The sequence below is a fragment of the Sander vitreus genome, chromosome 14 (assembly GCF_031162955.1).
Source record: "Sander vitreus isolate 19-12246 chromosome 14, sanVit1, whole genome shotgun sequence".
Classification (NCBI taxonomy): Eukaryota; Metazoa; Chordata; class Actinopteri; order Perciformes; family Percidae; genus Sander; species Sander vitreus.
The window spans coordinates 26,884,626-26,906,734 of record NC_135868.1 but is presented as its reverse complement, the minus strand read 5'-3'; the positions used below and the strand labels follow the sequence as shown (position 1 = coordinate 26,906,734).

At 40.0% G+C, this 22,109-nt stretch overlaps 2 protein-coding genes across 4 annotated transcripts; both read right to left on the bottom strand.

The window, feature by feature from the left end:
• Positions 1 to 1,678: 1,678 nt before the first annotated feature.
• gtf2h4 (general transcription factor IIH, polypeptide 4) lies at positions 1,679 to 13,848 on the bottom strand. 2 transcript variants are annotated; one of them, XM_078267796.1, is made up of 14 exons: positions 13,713 to 13,848; positions 13,230 to 13,348; positions 13,018 to 13,122; positions 11,729 to 11,860; positions 10,830 to 11,015; positions 8,779 to 8,887; positions 6,410 to 6,478; positions 6,232 to 6,315; positions 5,263 to 5,428; positions 4,505 to 4,635; positions 3,932 to 3,979; positions 3,752 to 3,830; positions 2,456 to 2,517; positions 1,679 to 1,930 (listed from the first exon to the last, which is right to left on the bottom strand). In XM_078267796.1, the coding sequence occupies exons 2-14, from the start codon at positions 13,343 to 13,345 to the stop codon at positions 1,820 to 1,822; spliced, it is 1,398 nt and encodes a 465-aa protein (XP_078123922.1). In that variant the 5' UTR covers positions 13,346 to 13,348; positions 13,713 to 13,848; the 3' UTR covers positions 1,679 to 1,819. The 2 variants fall into 2 exon arrangements, with proteins under 2 accessions (XP_078123922.1, XP_078123923.1); XM_078267797.1 differs by lacking the exon at positions 13,713 to 13,848 and having other exon boundaries at positions 13,018 to 13,148; positions 13,230 to 13,341.
• A 1,441-nt stretch (positions 13,849 to 15,289) lies between these two features.
• Positions 15,290 to 18,284, bottom strand: polr1h (RNA polymerase I subunit H). 2 transcript variants are annotated; one of them, XM_078267799.1, is made up of 5 exons: positions 18,157 to 18,284; positions 17,588 to 17,713; positions 16,270 to 16,373; positions 15,579 to 15,688; positions 15,290 to 15,490 (listed from the first exon to the last, which is right to left on the bottom strand). In XM_078267799.1, the coding sequence occupies exons 2-5, from the start codon at positions 17,709 to 17,711 to the stop codon at positions 15,466 to 15,468; spliced, it is 363 nt and encodes a 120-aa protein (XP_078123925.1). In that variant the 5' UTR covers positions 17,712 to 17,713; positions 18,157 to 18,284; the 3' UTR covers positions 15,290 to 15,465. The 2 variants fall into 2 exon arrangements, with proteins under 2 accessions (XP_078123925.1, XP_078123924.1); XM_078267798.1 differs by having other exon boundaries at positions 18,167 to 18,283.
• Positions 18,285 to 22,109: the final 3,825 nt, after the last annotated feature.

Sequence of the window (22,109 nt, the reverse complement as noted above, 5' to 3'; positions counted from 1 at the left end):
CATGACACTAAGTTAGTGGCACAGCAATACTCTTCCCTACTCTTGTTCTGTTATCCTCTTACAAATATTGTAATTCATTTATTTCGTTTTGTCCTAGTATTTTTATGCAGGCTACGTTATTTATAAGATATCCATAATAAATGTAGTGTGGCCAGGGCTGCTCCAAGTCTTTTGGGGGTCACTACCCCCCCCACAGCATTGTGCCAACATTATCACAGTATTTCAATTATTATATTTTTTTTATAATAAAGGTGTAATATATAACACCTTTATTGTAACAACTGTTTCCAACAGATATTTGCTATGACATGACCATATTCTTTGTTATCTAACTTGCAGTTTTTCACATGGGTGATGTATGGCCCAGCCGATCCCCTCAGAGCAAATCTAGTCTATATCCATATTCTGGGATTGCTCCGCTGCTGCCGGAAATTCCACCCTCATTTTGGCCGGATGTCCGTCACCTTCCTCTTCCTTTCTTCCTCTATTTTATAATGGCATTGGCAAAGATCAGTCGTGTTTTCTGGTTTAATCAAAAGGTATTCAGTGTTGGGATGCATCAATATGACACAGATCCATATCAGTACCGACACTGACCTTATTAAGTGGATCAGGTATCGGCCAGAACATATTCTATATCCACGACGTTCCACTTCCGGGATTGCTCCGTTGCCGATGGAAATACCGCTGGATTTCAATCATTTAGGCCGGATGTCCGTTGCTTTGGGCTTACTTTGTGTTGGCATTCTAAACTCCGGTGGATTTATGAGGACTATGGTATGGTGTTTTTTTTTTTTTTTTTAAGTCCGGTGTTCTGACAATTTCTGCGGTCATGTCAAAAAATGCTTCCTTATGGGTTATGTATTCCTGCCAGTACTGTGACATCTTTATGTTTTGGATTACCAACAGGGGTACTTGTACGGTAATAATATGAGGAGCATATTTTAATTCTGTATTATATTTTTATGAAAGATTACAGAAGTAGTGTATTTCGATTCAACTAAATCCCTTATCAAAAAATGCTCCTACTTCAGAATAATTTTATATTACAACACTACTCACACCATGTATACTGTAAGAATATGTATTTATATTGATACTTTTATAATATGTTATATATATTTTATGCAGGTATATTTCCTGGGTAGCTTATTTCGACCCATAACCCCCTATGAAATAATGCTCCCAAGCATGTGCAGAACTGCTAAGTAGCACAGCTCATGAACATAGCTAAAAAAGGCTTAAGGGTCCCTGTAGGGTTTTCTTTCTTTTTTTAAAACAATTTTTACAAGCAAAGTAAACATTTACTTTGCAAACCTGTTGAATGCATTTCCTTCCTCATACACCATATGCTAAGCTGATTTTTCAACATTTTAAATCCTTTAAACATTGTTTAAAACCATATTTACTAGCTGCAAGTCTTCTTCTTCACTCCCTTTGTTGGTGCATTGCTGAGTTTCTTGGTGCGTAACTGCCACCAACTATCGTCGTCCCCATTCTCACGCACATGCACATCCTGGTCCAGGTGCACAATTCTAACTAAATGGGGACCCACTTGTAAAGAACATGGTTCCATAGTGCTACTAGTAGGGTACCTTTAAATGAGATTGGCCGAATATTAAAATCCACATCCATATTTAGACATTGTTTTATGTACAGTATAGAAGACAGGTGCAGATTTGCTTCTTATAACCATTTAATCCACAAAACATAGTAGTCAACATTTTATGAAACATAAAAAATAAGTATAATATCTCCACTTTCTTACAGCAACTGTGGCTGGGGCTGGAAGGTCTGCAGCTGGTTTCTCTTCCTGCAGTTACGTACTGGACTTCTGTCGTTTCCAGAACCTCTTGACCTCGCTGTGTCCCTGCGGTGACACCACCATCACCCTGTGAGCCACGTCCTGCCACACCAGACAGCCCAGACCCTGCAGCACATCACGCCATTAAACAGCAGCAGGCACAACGGTGGTCTAACAGGGGCTGCAACCAGTTAGTGTAGCAGCAGAAGGGCCAAAGGTTGGTGGATCATTTTCTGCTAGCATGGGTAGCAAGTGTCTCAGAGACTGATATTAACTTCTAACTTATACTCATATGATTTTGACAACTAATCGATTAGTTGATTTAATACAGGGGTCTTCAACGTTTTTTAGACCAAGGACCCCTTAACTGAGAGAGATGGAGCAGGGACCCCCCTACTACATATTGTATAAAATTAAGTTGCAAACTGGGACTATAATAAATTGGCGGCCTAAAGCCTTTGTACATACCTTTTAGTGCATAGAATACTAAGCTATTAAAATAATTGTTGGCATGATTTTATAAATCACGTTTTACTGTTAACAACAAACAATGTACATCATGTATACATCTAAATGGATTATTAAATACATAAAATAATGATTATAAGGTAGTATATTATTTAGTCATGGAGATAGGAAACAAAATCTGACCTGAGCTCTGTCTCGCAGCACCTCGAAGTCGACCTGGGAGAGGAACTGGTTGTAGAGCACTCCTGGAGGGAGAGAGAGAGAGAGAGAGAGAGAGAGAGAGAGAGAGAGAGAGACACACACACACACACACACACACACACACACAGATCAGTCACAACCTTCCATTGGCAGCTTCGCCACACACACACTCCCTTAACTTCGTTTTTGGGAAAACTCTGGCCAGGGTGAAGACTTTTAGAAACGATGTTTGTGTTGTCATGAAGACAGAGTGAGTTTGGGCTTGTAACGCCACAAGCGTGCGATTTTCGCAGGGTTGTGTGGGAGTGTCACTGAAATGGCCCAATCATTTTTGGCAGTGATGTTTCCTGTTTCCTGTACGGGACTCTCACACCGCCTCAAAACACTCTGACAAGTCTGATCCACGCGCACATGACTGGCCACCGCAGCGGGACACATGGTGGAGTTTCTACAAAAGTTGAATCGTTCTCAACTTTTCACCGCAGGTCCACTGAGGGTTTTTTTCTGCGGCCCCCACCGCCGCAGCCTAATCTCATTACCCACATTCAAAATAAATGGGCAGACCTGCGTTTTGCGTCCGTATGAGCGCAGCCTTATCTCTTTTGTGAGGCGCCAAAATAGTGCTGTAACAGGCTTGCTAGCAGGACCTTGTACATGTGTTGGGGAGCGGAGGCGTCAGAATGATACGGAGGTTAATGCTAAATAATCCCACAATGCAACGACACAGCGCCTGCCGATGTCGCCCGACTTGGACGAGACTGTAGTCTTCCGGTTACAGCTTTTTTTTAATGCTTCTGATTGGCCAACATATTATTCTTCTTCTTTGCGCGCCTGGGTTATATCGCCGCCTGTTGGCCACGCGTGCTCTTTACAGCGCTTCAGTCGTTTTTGCGTTTCCATGTGGACAGAGTTTTTTTTTCTAAACAGCACATGTGTGAATCAGGCCTTAGATCACAGCAATAACTAATATATAACATAATATGTATGAATTTTTAAAATGGGTTCAATGCGATCAAAAAAAAAGAGCTGAGTGCATTAATTAGTAAATGAAAACAGTATTTGTGTTTTCAGCAGAGAGTATGACAGGACTGTGTTGTTGTGCTGGGCAAATGTAGGGTTGATTTTTACATTTAATACAGGAGCATATCAGAACACAAGAATACATTTTACTAAGACATGACAATATATACCTTAACAAAATAATGGCCTGTCATCCATAAACATCAAAGACAAACATGCATTGGCCGGGCCTGCGCACACAGTGAAAGACAAACTGACCCTCTGAGAAACGCAGCCTATCTCTCTCTAGCTCCCACAGGCGGATCTGATCTGTGATGGTCGGAGGCAGCACGGGAGTCTGAAGAACACAGAGGGAGGATGAAGACGCTGTGCAGAGCCGTTACAGGACAACCACGCATTACTATTAGAGGGAAGCAAGGATGGATGGGTTTGATGTACCTGTTTGAGCATGACAGGGTGGGCTCTGGTCCTCAGGAAGTGGATAATCTGGAGGGGAGGAGAAAGACTTTTCATATTCAGGCGGATGTTTTTAAGGAAAATCTGATCTACGCACACTGTTGGGTGAGAAAAATGTCCATTACATATCATACAGACATGAAGCCCAATGTGTGCAGTTTCTGTTTAACACATACCTCCCTGGTACCTACAGTACATTGGTACCACCAGTTTACAAAACTTTGGAGTGCTGAGGTACTTTTTTATAATTTTTGGTTACATCTTAAGAAAAGCTCAATGTAAGTAGTGTAAATTCAAAATATAAGAAGGAAACTGTATTAACTGAGATATGTTTTGGATGTTTTTGAAGGAGAAAATGTTGGTACATGGGGGCCAACTGGGCACTATTATGGCAGCATATAGATTACTCTATGAAAACAAATTCTAATCTTTATGAAAAATGTATGAATATTTCTCATAGTATTGCCGGTTAATGACAAAAGTTATTAAAGGGTATTTACAATGCCCCCCCCCACACACACATAGTAGTACATTGTGTGTGCAGTAGTTGAGTACCTGCTGTGCTGTGATGCCGTTGGCGATGGCCTGCTGCACCGACTCCCTGGTTACCTGGGCAACCACTACGTTGGGGAAGCGGTAGAGCATTTCACTGAAGAGAGCCACCAGAGCGATCTGAAGCTCAGAGTCTGGGAGGGACACACAAACACGTCAATACCGCTTCTGGAGGCTGACGCCAACTTCTTCATCCTTTTGTTTTGTATGTTTATTTGTATAGGGACAAGTATGTAGCATATATCTATGTCACACACCACAGCATTTATAGCCTAAGCTAATTTGCAATGCAAGTCCCTAGATGGACCCTTTTTTGAAATACAACAACTCATCAATTACATAAAAGACAGTAGAGAACACATTAAGGTATCAATAGATACACACCTTAAAATGCAAAACTCAAATACAGACAAAACAATACGAAACACAGACTAATACAATAAATCACCATAAAACAGGATCACCAGATCATCTATGACTGATGATCATCAACAAGACTGCTCCCTCTTCAAAAACAGTTTCAGATGAAGTTTAAAATGATCCCGGACAGGACCACATATGACCCCCCCGAACAGAAAAGGCTGTTTGTCCTAATGACGCTGCAATGTGAAGCATTTTAAACACTATGAACACACAATCAAATGAACTGAAGAAATCATTCATCAAGTCCCAATAAGTCGGCGTGTTCCTTTGCACATTGGGTCAAATTGATTTATTAGTGTTAACATGCAGTACAAAAAGCTTCTCGTGTTCGGATATACCTGTGTAGGCGTAGATACGATAATTGGTTTCTACCACAATGAAGCCGGTGTCTCCAGTACCAGGGGGGGAGGCCAGAGTAGAGGACGAGGACGAGGACGAGCTGGTAGTGACTCCTGCAGCCAGAGTGATGGCTAGCCTGGTCGGGTAATACCGCCGCGACTTCCTCTGAGGACAACACACACACAATCATCAATGGTTGCTGCAAAAAGTGACACTGACTTGGTGTAAAAATGTAGTTTTGTGTTTTGACAGGCTATTTTTCTCTTACCTTTCTGACCTATTAGTGCCAAAATCTAAAGACACCAACCAGAGGATTAGCTGCATTTTTAGTGCATACTGCAAGTTCACAAAATCCCAGCTAAAACCCTAAAAATGCTACTATTTTTACTGGTCACTATACTGTACATTTCTGTAGGAATGTAATCGCATTCAGAACCAGGATTAGTTCTCCAAGTGAAAATAAAATCAAACCCCAAGCACAACTAGAAAACTTCATTACAAACACATCTGGTTCAGCTGTCAACAATCATATCTCTGCTGCTGCTTGTTGAATGTTTGTATTAATCTGTTTCATGCTAATCTGTCATGGAAAAACAATACTAAACCACTGGAGTACCCTTTTAAAATGTATTTACATGTTTTTTTAGTTTTATTTATTATTCATGGTACTTTTCTTTTTTTATCTATTGCCTCAGTCATTCCTGCTGTGACTGTGATGTGCGAGCTGTTATTGCTATTATCTACCTGAATACTAGCTTATCTTTCTGAATGTCGCTTGCATGTAATCATATAAACCATTTGCTCTCTTTTTATTTCAATTGTCTGTATCTTTTGGGATTAATTTTCTAGTTGAAGTACAGGTGTATACCCTGATGACGGAGGATCATTACAATTTCTCCTCATGTGAAGGAGATGGGAGAAAAGCTGCTGACAGTATGCTAGGTTGTTAGTGGAATGCAGAGTCTCACCTTCCTCTGGAACACCAGCCCAAACTCCCGCAGGTGCTGCAGGAAGGTGAGTAATGACTCGCTCATGCCCTCCACCGAGTAATCCTGGGGCACATAGGAAACGCATGATCAATAAGACAGGCAGACAGACAGACACACAGACAGACACACAGACAGACACAAACTGCTGTGCACTCACTCTGCCAAGAGTGGAGAAGCTGAGTTGGAATAAGAATGACAGGATCTCCACCAGTTCCATCCCTCTGGACTGCAAGACACAGATTATCAACAGTATATAAGTCGACATTCTCAAATAAAGGCAGCTATTCAAATAATAGCCGGCATGAACAAATAAATGTAGGCCTCTAACAAAAAACATTGACGATGATTGGAATTACCCACACTCTAATTGCTCACATGGTAAATTATGGAGCCATTATTCTAGCAAAACTATTTGCAATAATTATGTTTGTGGAGAGTTGTGCAACTGTATCTCATTCCGTGTGTGCGTAATCAGATTTGTAAATGTGTAAAAGAATCTTCAAATCTATATTCTGGTTTACAAGTGCACTGAGTTTCGTAAATGTGTAGACAAATCTGTAAGTGCGTGCATAGATATTATTCTAAGTATTTTGCTCCAAAAGCTGGAAAAACATTCACACATTCACAGATCTATAAACACCGTAGTCTCGCATGTCCAGACCTTCCCCCACAGCGCTGCGAAGGAAGGTCTGGCTAGTCCACACAGCCATTCTGGGATGGGAGAAGAACGTGCTCTGGTTTATTGGCATTTCTTTAAACCAATCACAATCGTCTTGGGCGGACCACGGTGCCTCTGCAAAATAGCCTCTGGAAGGAACTTGTTTTGGTGAAACGTGTACATTCAAACGTTGTTTTAGTCGTGCAACAGAAAACTCAGATTGGACAGATAGTCTAGCTAGCTGTCTGGATTTACCCTGCAGAGATCTGAGGAGCAGTTAACCATAGTCCTCATTAATCCACCGGAGGTTAGAACGCCAACACAAAGGAAGAGGAAGGAAACGGTAAACCGGCCGAAAAGTGGGACATCCGGCGGAATTTCCGGCGGCACCGGAGCAATCCCGGAAATGAAACGCCGCCAATATAGACTATAAACACATTTACAGATGTGTCTACACAGTTACACAGACTATAGATTTAGAGATTCTTTACTAAATTTACAAATCTGATTAAGCACACGCGGATTAAGATACAGCTGCACAACAAACACAAAATACTTTTACTACAGTAACAGCCCCATAGTTCATTCGGTATAATGTACATTTCCACAATTCAGTTCATGTGACATTCACCACTCTGCTGAAAATGATTTCTCCTTTTAACACACATACAGTTTTCATTTACTGATTATTGTACATTATTGTTTTTTTTCCTGTTAAATTACTATCAAATCTGAAATGAAGAGCCTCAAAGGATAATCTTTTTCTTTTTCATCCTTAACAATTCATATATTCACTCAACTGTTCACTTACATTGTCCACACTGCTAGAAATACAATTGTGATAGGAAAGTAATAAAACCTTTATTATTTATCAATTCATTAGCCTAAAAGATTCAGATTTGAAACACTGTTCCTGTTCCTGTATGAGGCCCGTTTCCTTTTCTATTTTACTGGCAAATGACGGACAGAACAAACGTGACCGAGTTGAATTAACCTGCTGCTGTATAAAAGTTTCTCAGTCAGAATGACTTTGTCACTGCACTGCATCCCTTTATGCTGCACTTTCATGGGTGAACTGCCATGACATGGATAGTTAGGCTTACTTTGTCCTCCTTTATTTTGTATTCATTCCATTCCCAGCAATGGACGTTCTTTTTCAGCAGGGCATTGATCAGGGTTCTACAGGCCGTTAGCCAGAGTCTAGCAGAAACAGTCTGCACCTTTTAATTCCAGTCAATCAGTGCTGCAGCTCCAGTCACTGATTACAGCCCTCTCTGCTGAAGATGAACTAATCAGAGTAATGACAGGCTATAGAGACTCTATAGCCTTAATGCTACATGGATGACAACCACTGGTCCAACTTCTTTAAAGCTGATCAGGTGAGAGTAGCAGATGATTAGGGCTGGGGCGATATGCTTCTGTCCCGATTCAATTCTTTATTGATACATGGGTGTGGATTGGATTTGTACTGGGATTTTCACTTACTGTGATTCTAGAAGTATTGCGATTCGATTTATTGAGTATCAGGATTTTCTTTTCCTTCTTTAACCAAAACTAAAGTTGAATAAAACCCTTCTAGAGACAATATATCACGAGACATTTCCAAAAACTAATAGTTGTCTAAGAAGAATTAACATCACATGTCAGTCAGTCAGTCTGACATTTATTTACTTTGTAAAGAAGAACATAACATGTTAATGCTTTCGCTCTGTTTCCCTGGAAAAGGAAATGATGTAGTCGCCGTTAGCAGAACCGTATAAACAGAAAATATTTATGTCAATTATTGGTAAAAAAAAAAAATAATAAAACCTCACGATACATAAGATTTTCGATTTTATTCCCCACGCCTACAGATGATCCAGCGGTACCTGAGCCGTTTTGAGGTACTGCAGGGTGAAGTACCACAGCTGAGAGGCTGTGTCCAGCAGCAGGAACTGGAAACCAGCCGAGGTGATGTAGGGTGCCTCTCCTGCCTCACTGACAAACAGAGCACAGGACAGGACAACATGGGCTACATGCATTCTGTAGCACTAACACAGCTAGAATTCAACCTAGAGCTAAACTTCTATGGAGTCAACGCTCTTTTCTTTATTCATTCTTTGACGATGGATTCTGCTCATGCACAGACTCCAGACTAGCTCGTTGTCTGGGCATCGAGAACCGGTTCCAACTTGGAATCGTTTTAAAAATTACGATTTCCATGGAATGTTTTCCACAAGCCGTCCTTCCAGGCGCTTGTGTTGCAGCCATGGAGCGCAGTAAGCGGAGTTTCCAGTGTGGCTTTATTTTACGTTGAAAAAAAGCCTGGAAAAACTGAAAACCACCACTGAATCAAAATTGATTTTTCCTCTGATCTGTGAAATAAGCATGTGACCCGTTTCAATTCTACCCCTCAAAGAATCGGAATCGAGAATCGATAAGAACCGGAATTGAAAGCAAGGATCAGGATTGGAATCACAATTGTTAAAATCCAAACAATGCCCAGCCCTAGTTATGGAACAGTCTGCACTTTGGGTGGAGTCTGTCATTACATATGGAAGTCAAGTCAAGTGTGAGTATAGGCATAAAGCTGGCGCTCATCAATGTTTTAACTGGCTTTTTCATGGGACCAAGTAGCACCTTTCCAAAGGCCTGTATAATAATAATAATAATAATAATAATAATAATATTCACCACATATTTCCTCTGATTTAGGTTTGCACTGACAGGAGGGTGGGGCATCCATGTACCCAACTGTTTAAAGAACTGACCATTCACTAAACCCCTCCCCCAATGTGTGACTGTCCAATCATAGCTTAGTTACTAGACGCGGCCGGTCTGTAAACCTTGGACCGGGACTGTCCACATGGCAGAGCGCTGTGCATTGAGCTGTCAAGAAAGAGTTTAGAGCAGGGGTGTCAGACATACGGCCCTTGGGCCAAAACCAGCCCGCCAAAGGGTTCAATCAGGCCCACTGGATGACTTTGCAAAGTGTGAAAATTGCAGAGAATTTACAAGTTCTTTTTCCGTAAATTTATGACTTTAATCTTAAAAATTCTGATTTTTTCTCGGAATATTACCCCTCTCTCCTGGGTCCGTAACATTATTATTTTTAACCAACAATGGCCTTAGAACGCTGTCGTAGCAGAAGCAACTTGCGTTTGCCAACATCAAGCTGACAAGAAATGCTGTGGCAGATAATGTTTCTGATCTTTCTGGAGAGGTTTACTGGTCTGGCCCACTTGAGATCAGATTAGGGGGATGTGGCCCATGAACTGAAATTAATTTGACACCCTGGTTTAGATTGTTTTGTCCGTTTTATCCCTTCCCAAAACAAAAGAGCAAGAGTGTTTATCTGCTCAAATCTTAGCTTCTAATGCTAACACCCCTTTCAGTATTAAGACTATCCAGTGTGTCCAGTTTAGGGTATCATTAGAAGCTCTGTCCTGCTTTTTATTGTAATTGGCAAAGTTTGCCGAGATTGCCAAATTAATCCATTTGTCCTCACCCTCAAAGCATTTTCTCACATAAAAGTGACACATATTGTTTGGAAATACTCACAATAAATCATCAATCTAACCATGTCTCCTACATGGATCATCACTTTTTGCCTGGGACTTGTTGGTGCTAGCCTCAGTCTTTATTGCATCGTTACACAGCGCTGAGTCAGCATTGTATCAAGTGAGTTGGTCATCAAAAGCATATTCAGCAGGGGATCAGCGAAGGATACGTTTTCGGAGGCCAACACTAACATCAATATTTAAGTTGAAAGAAATCTGATAATTATATGTCATGGACAATGATATATTTTCAAATAGCATAGACAAACATTTTCGATGATTTAAATGTGGTTCTTCAAGAACTGATCCAGGTATGTACTGAGCGGGAGATTTTACAGCGTAGAAACAAACTTCGGTGGGTTATTACTGCTGCGGCGTACCTTTTCATGAGGCCTGCTTGGACCAGCAGCTGAGCCAGGTCCTGACTGACCGCAGCACAGGGAGAACCCACCATGAAATGCAGGATGACCTCCCAGCGCTCGATGGCGTAGCGGTCCAGGCTCTCGATGTCCCGCGCGTGGCGGTCGGGACCCAGAGAGCTGCCCTCATCCGCCCACGCTTTGCCCCTGTGTGTCAACACAGCAGGGGACAACTGTAGCTACAGTACTGCACTCACAGCTTAAATGTGTCAAAACTATTAGAAATCAAATGTGAAAACTTGGTTTATCCTGTGGGAGTGAGATATTATGAACAGTTTGGATCAGGGGTCGGCAACCTTTTTAATATGAAGTGCCATTTTGGAAGGTTCTTGTTAATCAGTGTGCTGGATCAGCATTAAGACTGCCATCATATGCAGAGCCCGCGCAGGCAGTATTCTTTTTTTCCCTTTGTGCCGCATTCTGTGAAGAAGGCAAAGAGTACTAGCCAATCAGAGGCAGTGTAAGGCGGGTCTTCATTAAATGTGGATGGGGGGGAAAGTCAATCAAACTACCGTAAATAATAGGTTATGCCAATGGCTGTGAAAGAGGTCATTTGGCGTGCGGTTAAGAGAGGACACTAACATTTCCAAAAAACTCTCTTGCACACTTGTTGCTAGTGTGCCATTGGTTAAGATGCTGCTAAGGTTGCTGACCCCTGGTTTGGATCCTTGTCTGTAACTCTAACCAACCACATCCTGGCATGTAGCAGGTGTGTTTTGAACAAACATTTAACAACTACATTTCCATTGACACGCAGGTGTGTTCACAATAGCTGAATTTTCATCGTGGAGTGATCAGTTTGTAAAAACTGAGTGAGAGAGAGGATGCTCGAAGGCTGTGTTGCCAGGGAGCAGACCTACCCGCCGAGCAGAGCTATCCTCAGGTTGTCTTTGAACACTGGATTTAAAATGTAGCCCTGCAGACCGCCCTGCAGCTGCTGACTGTGCCAAAGGCGGAGTCCTGCCAACACCGAGACACACTCATCATGATCCCTGCAAGCAGACAAAGAAACTCATAATGAACACAACTGGTTTTTATCTGAAATGTGAAGTCACAGTTTCTCTCCAGCTGAATCGGTAATAACAGAGCTGCTAGCCCTGTAGTTCCTTTCACCTTAATGATGTTTAAGAGGGGGTTTCAAGACTACAATCCTGGGGGTGACATTATCCCTCAAATGGACAGATCCCATTATACTATCTGACATCGCCTGGGCGATAGGGAGAAAATCAGATATCACGATATTCTTGACCAAATACCTCAATATCGATATTGCAGCGATATTCTAGGGTTGACAATTGGTGCTTTAACAAAATATCTTCACACTTAGATTTTAGATAAATAATCATCAGTAATGTGGACATAATGTCTAAGTGGGGAAAATGCAAATAATAGAACAGCTAGAACAGTCTGGTAAGTTCAGAAAAGTACATCACTTTACAGTAATGCAGCCTTTAAAACCAGTTAAAGCCAACACTAAGACGATATCTAGTCTCATATCACGATATCGATATAATATCGATATATCGCCTAGCCCTAACAGGCAGTCTGCTAATTGCATCCACGTTTCCCTCACTTGTCTTCCTTGTGTCTAAGTCCCATGGAGAGAAGCACACCCATGCCCGGAGGGAAGAAACAAGCAATGAGACATTCTTTCTGATCACAGCAGGATACACGTTCACTGTACTAATACAGGCACACAGTTCTCACTGCCAGAGACACTGACACTGGTTCTCCAAAACTGACTCTGATTCAACTTTTACAGAGCATTTCAGAGTTTCAGTTGGAAAAATGCTGCCTGGGAAAAGTAATTCAGTTCAATGCAGGTCAGTGTGGCCTCTGGCTCGAGAGAATCTCTCTTTTCGTGAAGCAGACAGCAAAGCCCAACTTTAACATCAAAGTAGTGCATAGTTTCTGTCACCCCTATGAGGAATTCTAAGTAAATAAACACTGTCAGAGGCTCGGAGCATCCACATAACACAAGCCTTCTGTGATCGCGCACCACTTATCACCATGAGAGAAACAAAGAAGCTGTATTTAATGTGGATCGTCATTCATCACATTGAAATGTTACAAAGTGGTACAAGAGCGTAATCAAAATGGTTCACTCTACTGACAATGCTGCTACAAGTGTAATGAAGACATGACTTACTTCTGACTGTCTATTTTCACCCACAATGCCAGTGCTGCCTGCGGGAGAGGCTGGTCCAGGAACAGCATACGCATCACATAGTTCTTGGCCAGAGAGGGGAGGTCCCTGTAGAAGGTCGAACCCAATATAATCTGACACACCACAGTCCCCAGGAGTCATATGTCACAGCAACACCATGAGCAACAGTACAATATGTGTTCCAGCCAACATACCTGTAGACAGCCAGACATGTTGCTGGGTGGTTGTACAGTCGGTCCAAAATCTCAGGACTCAGCTCTCGCAGGTATTCATGCAGATTCTTACACTGCAGATGGACACGTAGCTTCATTATCTACCAAAATAAAGAGTAATGTCAATGAATGCACGCCCACTGTAAATACGAACATTCGGTCCAACTGAACCAAAGTCCCTTTAAAAATCTAGCACTTTATTGTGGCTTTGGTCATGCCTAAATACACATCATGATATAATTACATAAGACTGGGGAGCTTTTATTCTTTAGATTAACACTTTGATTCGGTACACGTATAGTGTACGTTTAACTTGTATTTAAGCGTGACAGTATGCTAACAGCTTATTCCAAAAATGATGTGTAACGTTAACTCACAACAGTCAGTCACTGACAACAAACCAGCTACAGGGGACAAAGCTCTTGATATTAGTGTATTAGCTTGTATGTAAAAACCATTATTTACCGTGAAGACGGATATAAAATGTCGACGAATTCCTGACAATAAAGGTATTTTATAGTATAAACTAACTCATTGCATTGTTGTCACTCAGCAGTTCGCTTTCGCTGTGCAGCCATGTCTGCAGGGCACGTGACCTCCACACGAGCGTCCTTATTGGTCATGTTCTTCTTCAGCTATTTTCAATGGCGGTGGTCTGTACAAGTTGAAAGGCGCCGTACCGCCACATGCTGGACTGAGTTCAGAGCGCGTGGACTGGGATTCTGAATTATAAAAAAACTGTCTTTCTCTCAGACCATTCATCATTTCAGACTCCATCACGGGTTCGACTCCGACCCTTTGCTGCATGTCATTCCTCTCTCTCTCTCTCTCTCTCTCTCTCTCTCATTTCATGTCTTCAGCTGTCCTATATAAAAAAAATGCCCCAAAAAAAGTCCTAAATCGATACTAGAGCAGCTACTTCCTTGTTAACCTCTTCAACTGCAATGAATGAAATGCAGAGGAGAAATATATATATATATATATATATATATATATATATATATATATATATATATATATATATATCGATACATTGTCTTCTATAAAAAATCTGTGGCATGATTTAGATTTAGAGATAACTGCAGCGTGACAAACATTTCAAATGCTACCCATTGTGTTTTTAGCCCCTTTTAGCTTGTTTTGGTTTACTGGATCCCAAACTCAGCTGTCACCAACTCCATTTCCAGACAAACAGCTCTGATAAAGCAGACACAGTTAGAGACTTGCTGGTGAACATAGCGCAGCATTTAGCAGCTAAAGAGACATATCTATCAGAGGTTGGTGGAGATTATTACAAAGCTGAAAGAGAGTAATACAGTGCACATTCATCAGGCAGACACAAACGACTCTAAATAATGTAGCTCTGGTTCTGCTGGATTTGCTAACAGGCAAGTTTGTTACACATTCCCCATAACTTTACAAGTTGAAATGATGTCAGTGTGTTTACAGCCTGTTTGATGCCCCTAGAGGCCAAAAGGATTTATGCAGCTTTAATAACATTACAAACAACTTCAGTTGTATAAATGTCATATCTTGTTCAGCTGTTTAAGTTCATTTTTGACCCTGGAAACTGTAGTTTAACAAAAAAAAAATCCCAATTTAAGGTCCTTTCACAAGCTTTTTTCTGCAGTTTTCCAGTTTCTCCCAGCATCCATGAGTAGCCTTTTTCCCACAGAGACTCAGCGTGTTGCCCTGAAGAAGATCCGCCATTACGTCCGCTTTGCTTTTTTAACACTGAACCAAACAACAGTGGCATAATGCTGCCCCAGCGTGTGGTTTTAGTTACTACCTGTTTTACTGTTACTACCTTGGTTGCCGGCTTAACATCTCTGTCCCAACATTCCGTGTCCGTGCCTTTTATGCAGAGCGGCGAGGCGGAAGAACGGCGCAACATTCCCGCCTTGAACAGGCTGTGGGAATGGGGCTAATGAGAACTGAGCTACAGTATTTCCATTAAACCTGAGTGCACTTTATCCACTGACGAAGACCGCAAGATTGCAACTGAAAGCTCTGGCAGAAAAAGATAGCAAGTGGACCCAAAGTTAAGATTAATTTATCAAACTTTATTCAAAGTGTGAATGCTAATAATTCCAGAACAGTAAGGTAAACCATCACTGTTATATTTACAATCCATGTGTTGGGAAAGCATCCAACTATCTGACAGCAACATGAGAGCACAAGCATGGAGAGGAATGGAGAAGGTGAGCTGGACTTGTTCTCAGGAGTCCTCCTTCTCTTGATACCTGTAACACCAAAATCAAAAAGATCACACAGCAGCACACACTGTTTGAATACAGTTTCCACAACCCACAGCATGTTCAGATGGATTACCTGCAGTGTATACAGGTGAAGAAGACAGTCTGTCCTTCATCTGCTGATCTCATCTGCCTGGTGTGGTAAACCATCCCCTCTTTATTGCATCGAGAGCAGCGCCGGTCAATCTAGAGGGAGCAGGTCACCGCGTTAATACAGAGTCCAGCTGGTAGTGTCACACACAGCTAGGCCTGTAACAATTCTGACATCATTTTTTACATAATCACGGTTTCTTTGTTTAAACACAATTAATTGCTGACATTAGCTAAGGTCTTAAGGCGTATCACTGGTAATTTTTGATTTTGTTTAGATATGCCAAATTGTAATTATATAAGTGATTACTGGACTATATATTTTTATTATTTCAATTGTTAGTTGTTGGCACTTGACCCTATACACGTTCATAGCAACAAAAATAAATGGGGAGGGGGGTACAGTTAGAAACAATGTTTTATGATAATATAGGCGTGGTTTACTTCATAGGCTGTGTACCTGTGTTACTCCATTATCTGGGTCACATAACAGGGATATAACCAAAAGACCCTGAGATTCATTCAAAACTTTAATTTGTAATAAATAAATGTGTTTTAATTTTGATGAAAGAGACAATTAGATTGTTAATCGCAATTATTTCGGAGACAATTAATAGTACAGCAAACTTTGGAATAGTTCCAGCTCTCAGCGCAGCAGTCAGAGAGTTTCTTCTTACCACAGCACCCTTCAGCTCAGAGTTGTCCTCGTCCTCCAGAGCCACCGACGACTGCTCCACAGGGTTGAATATGACCGTCGAGCAGATCTCCTGGCCCGAGAACTCTGGGGGACAACGTATTAGAAATAAGGTATCATATCAGCAGTTTACATATGGGCTATTTTCTTGAAACCGTTCACAGTGATGTGTGTGGATTACTGAGTGTACCAGGGCCATTGTTTCCGGAAAAGCACTTTACAGTTGAATCTTGTAAAAGAATGAGCCAAATATAAAACGACCCCGATAATAGGACGACCCCCCCCCCCTTCAGTTTCAAAAATTATCTTTTGGAAAAAGATTTTATGAGGACCAAATCTTGTTTTAATAAAGAAAATATTTCTTATTTAAAATCATATTATAATTGTATATATTTGTTTTTTCAATCCTATATTCACACCCTCCGGTCACTCTACGCTTTACTTTGACTCTTGTTGTTTTAAGACACTATTGTTGTTTTAAGACGCTTTTTTTTTGGGCTCTCCATCTCTGTACATCACATTCTGTGACTCCATATTCCTCTGCTGACTGGCAGTTGTGTGACGACTCTGCTGCGTATTAAAAGTTAGCATCACAGCTTCTTCTCATGCGTTTGCTAACTACTGTTGAGCCGCTTTGTTGGGCACGCTCAACGCTCAGCATGTCTCTGCTTCTCTCAGCCCCCGGCCTCTGTGGACAGTTTGGATTGACGGCTCCGGTCATGAGCGACACATCCAGGTTACTGATATTTGACGCCACCTGCTGTTGTAGATGTATATTGTGGTTTAAAAGTGTAGACCCCGAATATAGGACCCCGTCACTTTTTTTTAGATATATTCATAGGGAAAACAAACAAACCTGTTTTATATTTCGGTCAATACAGTAATAGATACTGTGAGAAAGTATGTATAGAATATGTTTCATTTAACAGAAGGCCCCTGGGAGGCAGATCAGCCGTGTTTTTGGTGACATGTCCAAGGTGACTAAGAAAATCTGAATCAGAAAAAAGATTTATTGCCAGGTGAGTAGCACTTCCTAGGAATTTGTCTTGGTTGATGGTGCATACATACAAACATATTTAAACAATAATATGAAATAAACAATAAATACAGAAACAAATATAATGTGCAGAGGACAGGATGTAGGATTAGAGTCAATATCAGTGGGGGTGCGGGGCCTTGGTAAACACTGAATCGGAGTGTATCGCTATTGGGCGACCCCTAGTTTCTGTGCCCTCTCGTCCAGGGTGCACATGCTTAGAAGTGAACGGGACACAGAGCGGGACATGATGGAGAGTCGGTACCTGCCACAGGGATGCAGAAGGAGCAGCGGGGGCAGCGGACTGTGTCCTGTAGGCCTACTCCTGGGAGAGGAAGAACATTCCCACATTCTGGGCAGAAGTTAGGGTCACCACCAAAACACGACATGTCTGTGGAAAGGAAAGGAGCATCTGTACTGTACTTTAAAAGGGAAGATAGACTGATAGAAATCCCTTTAACACATTTTACACTAACTGTTGGTTTTTATCATGCAAATTAGCATGATTGACATATATCAAGGTACATTTATTTATACTCGTAGGTAGATTTGGTACACAGACAGACACACACAGAGACACAGAGAGAGAGAGAGAGAGCGAGACAGAGAGACACACACACACATTTATGTTGAACTTATGTTCAAAATACAATTAGAACACTACCATGGCGTGTAAGAATTTAAAGCACAAAACCAGCACATTAGAAGCAGCACGTCACTTTAGTACGTGAGAAGAACTGGACCTAACGTTAATCTGCAACCGTTAGCTAACGTTATATTCAACTTTAGCCACATCGTCAAATTAGTTTTCACAGCAGAATGTACTTAACTTACTTAACGTTACCTGTTTAATGTGACTAACGCGTTGCTACCCACAGATAATGGATAATACGCGGTTATCAGCGAAAAGTCCAAAACGTCTCGTTACCGTAAGTCTAGAATGCGCATGCGCATGGTTACCATATTGCAGGGTCCTTCTACTCGTCCCTGTCGCACGCTGATACGTCATTGAGTTTTTTTTAATTGCAGAATACATTTGTTGCAATTTGTCAAAAAAGGAAATTGAACTTGTAGAACACAAATCATTTTGTAACAGATCATGTTATCATAAAGAATAAAAAATAAGTAAGAAAAAGAAATTGTAAAGAAAAAAATAATACATATCAGTCAATAGATATACAGATGAAAAAAATATCATATAACAAGTAGTCAGTAAAAAATTATAAACAACAAAAGTACATAGCCAGAGTATCAGACAGTAAAAATCAGTTAAATTAATTATAAAGTTAAATCAGATAAGCATTGCATGCATTTTGATGCTGATTTACCCTCTAATCCAGAAATACAAGCTGTATCATTTTTTAAGTCAAGTTTAAAAACATTGAAAAGGGGTTTGTTTTTCATAAACTTCGATTTATGAATAAAGAATTTTCCAAGCAGAATTATTAAGTTGACTATATATTGTACAGAGGAGTTTGAGTCAGAAAAGTAAAAGAAGATATCAAAATTAGATAAATGTATGTTTGAGCCAAATTGACCATTAATGAAACATTGTATATCATTCCACAGAGAAGAGCTATGTGAACAGCTATAGTTTACATTCATAAATAAATGGTCTAACGTTTCTGTTTCCATAAAGCAAAAGCTGCATTTTTCGTCTTAGGTAGGGATACATTTAGAGATAATCTTGTTACAGGGGTAAAAATGGTGAGGAATTTGAAATGATATTTCTTTTACTTTGTTTGTAACTAAAAATGTATGTGGGTTACTCCATGCTCTATTCCAGTTCATATTTTCATATAAGGGGGACCATTTGTATCTGGAGGCGGGGATGGATTTTGCACATAAAAGGTCTTTTATTACTTTGTTGTTGACTTTTCTGTCTAGAAAAGAGAGACCATTTATTGAAACACTGCTGGAGAAAGATATATGAAATTGATCCAAGTCTGTCTCATCTCTAAGTAGGGTGATGATCCCATGGGGTATAGCTCTGGGTACAATATCACATTCTTTTCTTGGAGGATGGAAATTAAATGTATGGGTGAAGTCGTCATAAGTTCAAATTTGATTTGAGTTATTTAATAATTGGGTTACCAGTAGAATATCATGTTTAACCCAGTTTTCTATAAAGAGAGTCTTGTTTCTATATATGATGTTCCAGATAAAACATTTGTGAGGGGAGAAGTTGTGTTTGTATAGAAGAGACCAACAAGTTAGAGTCTGTTGATGGAGTATGGGCATTGAAACAAGAATGTGACTTTACCAAGTTTTTCAAAGATAAAGTTTGGCACAATGTTCCACAAACTTATCCAGTTGATTTTTAATATCTCATTGAAGAGTGAGAAGTCAATTACCGATAAACCCCCCTCCTCAATTTTATTAGTCAAGATGTTTTTCCTAATTTTATGGGGCTTCTTCCTCCATCTAAAGTTATATAATAGTTTGTCTAGATTGGCACATTGTAACTTAGGGATTTCAACTGAAGTAAATAAATATGCTGCTCATGAGAGACCTTCTGCTTTAGAAAGAAGAACCCTGCCATACATAGATAAGTCTCTTGCAAGCCAAGAATCAAACTTTTTATTAATAGAGTCGTGTAGTAAAGATATGTTACTCTCTGTCATCAATTTGTGATTATGACTGATTTTTATTCCAAGATAAGTTACTAAATTATTTATATTTATGCCACGTATTTGACCCAAATGTTTATTTTTCACAGAGAAAACGGCTCACATTTTGAAAGTTTACAACATTTAGTGCAACTCCTATTTGGGATTCGTTTTTTAGAAACAGGGTTGTGTCATCGGCCAGCTGTGACATTTTTATTTCTCTTTCATTTAATGTAATTCCTTTGAATGTACTCTTGTGAATGAAATCACAGAGAATCTGAGCTACAATCAAAAATAGAAGAGGCGAGGTGGGGCAGCCTTGGCGGATACCTTTGTTTATGTCAAATCTGGGTGAGGTTCCATTAGCCAATTTAACACAACAGTTTCCTCCCATGTACAGAGTTTTAACAGCATTAATACAATTCTTACCAAAATTAAAAAAGTTTAAGGTGTCAAAAATAAATTTGTGGCTTACCGTGTCAAAGGCTTTTTGAAAGTCTAAGAATAAAATAAGGTGTTCATCATCTAGAAAGTCTTTGTATTCAATCAGATCTAAAACTAGGCGAATGTTATTGGCTATGTGACGATTTTTCATGAAACCAGATTGGCATTCATCAATTAAAGTGTGTAATTTAGATTTGAGGCGTTTTGCTAAGATAGATGCTAGAATCTTATAGTCATTATTTAGTAATGTAATGGGACGCCAATTTTCAATTAGTAGAGGGTCTTTGTGGGGTTTTGGGATAAGTTTTATGACGTCATTGAGTTGCTCTACCATAATATCATTTTGTTTTTATTCAATGCATTGAAATACAAAACAGGCATTTTTATACCTCTTAACAATTTCACAAATAATTCTTAGCAGCATGCAAATAAAATAGAGGAAATAACAAAATAAATAAATAAAACAATAAGAAAACCATATGAAGCAATAACAATATCAAATAGATCAATAAATCAAAATAACCTTATAAATTAACTCAAATTTAATAAAGGGGGGCTTTAATTAATTTATACTTCAAGTAATTCAACAAGTCTCAAAGCACTTATTTTTTCCTCCTTTTTTAAAAGTTACAGCATTTGGGGTAACCTTAAAAAACAACATTTGTGAATATAAAATGTACTAATAATATAAATGTTATTGCACAAAAATTCAATTTCTTTGTATTGAAGAAAAATACCAAACTTCACCATCTGATACTCAAGTAAAGGTAATACATGGGCCACGTTCAGCACCGACAAAACGTAGCAACGTTCTTTTAAACTGAAACGGGGGTGCGTTGAACACCCTGTTGTGTGCGCTCTGCACCGTTCTGAGACTCACTTTAAAATAATTTATAAGATCTATCCGGTCGCTGACTTTCTCAGAAAAAGATTCATATTTGAGGTAGACCCTTGTGTATTTTGTGAGATGGCTGATGAGACTCTGGAACACATGTTCTTTTTTTGCCCTGTGTCCAACAGCTTCTGGTCCGAGCTACATGATTGGCTGTCACTAAAGATTGATAATGTCTCTACTCTCAATTTACCACACATCCTCTTTTATATCATAATATAGATTTTTAATATAGATTCAACAGTATCTGATTTAGTCAAATATGATTATTCTTATGGGTAAATATCATATTCATTGCAGTACGTGGAGATGTTCTAAGCCTTCCTTTGTTTGGTTTATAAATGATTTCAAATTATTTTTTTCCTCACTGAGATGAAAGATCAAATCTAGTAAAATTGCAAAAGAAAATGTGTAGTGACATATCTTGGAAACTACTGTTTTGATTAATCTCCTATTGTGTGCCGCTTTAACTGTTAAAGGTCCCATGACATGGTGCTTTTTGGATGCTTTTATATATATATTTTTTATACTCTTTATTGTATTAGTGGTCCCCTAATACTGTATCTGAAGTTTCTTTCCCGAAATTCAGCCTTGGTGCAGAATTACAGCCACTAGAGCCAGTCCCACAATGAGCTTTCCTTAGTATGAACCATTTCTGTGTCTGTCGCTTTAAATGCTATTGAGGAGGAGAGAGGGGGGCAAGGTGGAGGGTGGGGGTGTGGCCTTGACCAACTGCCACTTTGCTCATTTGAAAGCCATGATGTCTCTCTCTTTCTCATGGGTGGGCCAAATTCTCTGGGCGGGCAAAGCAGAGAAAGGGGAGGTAACCTTTCCCTATGACG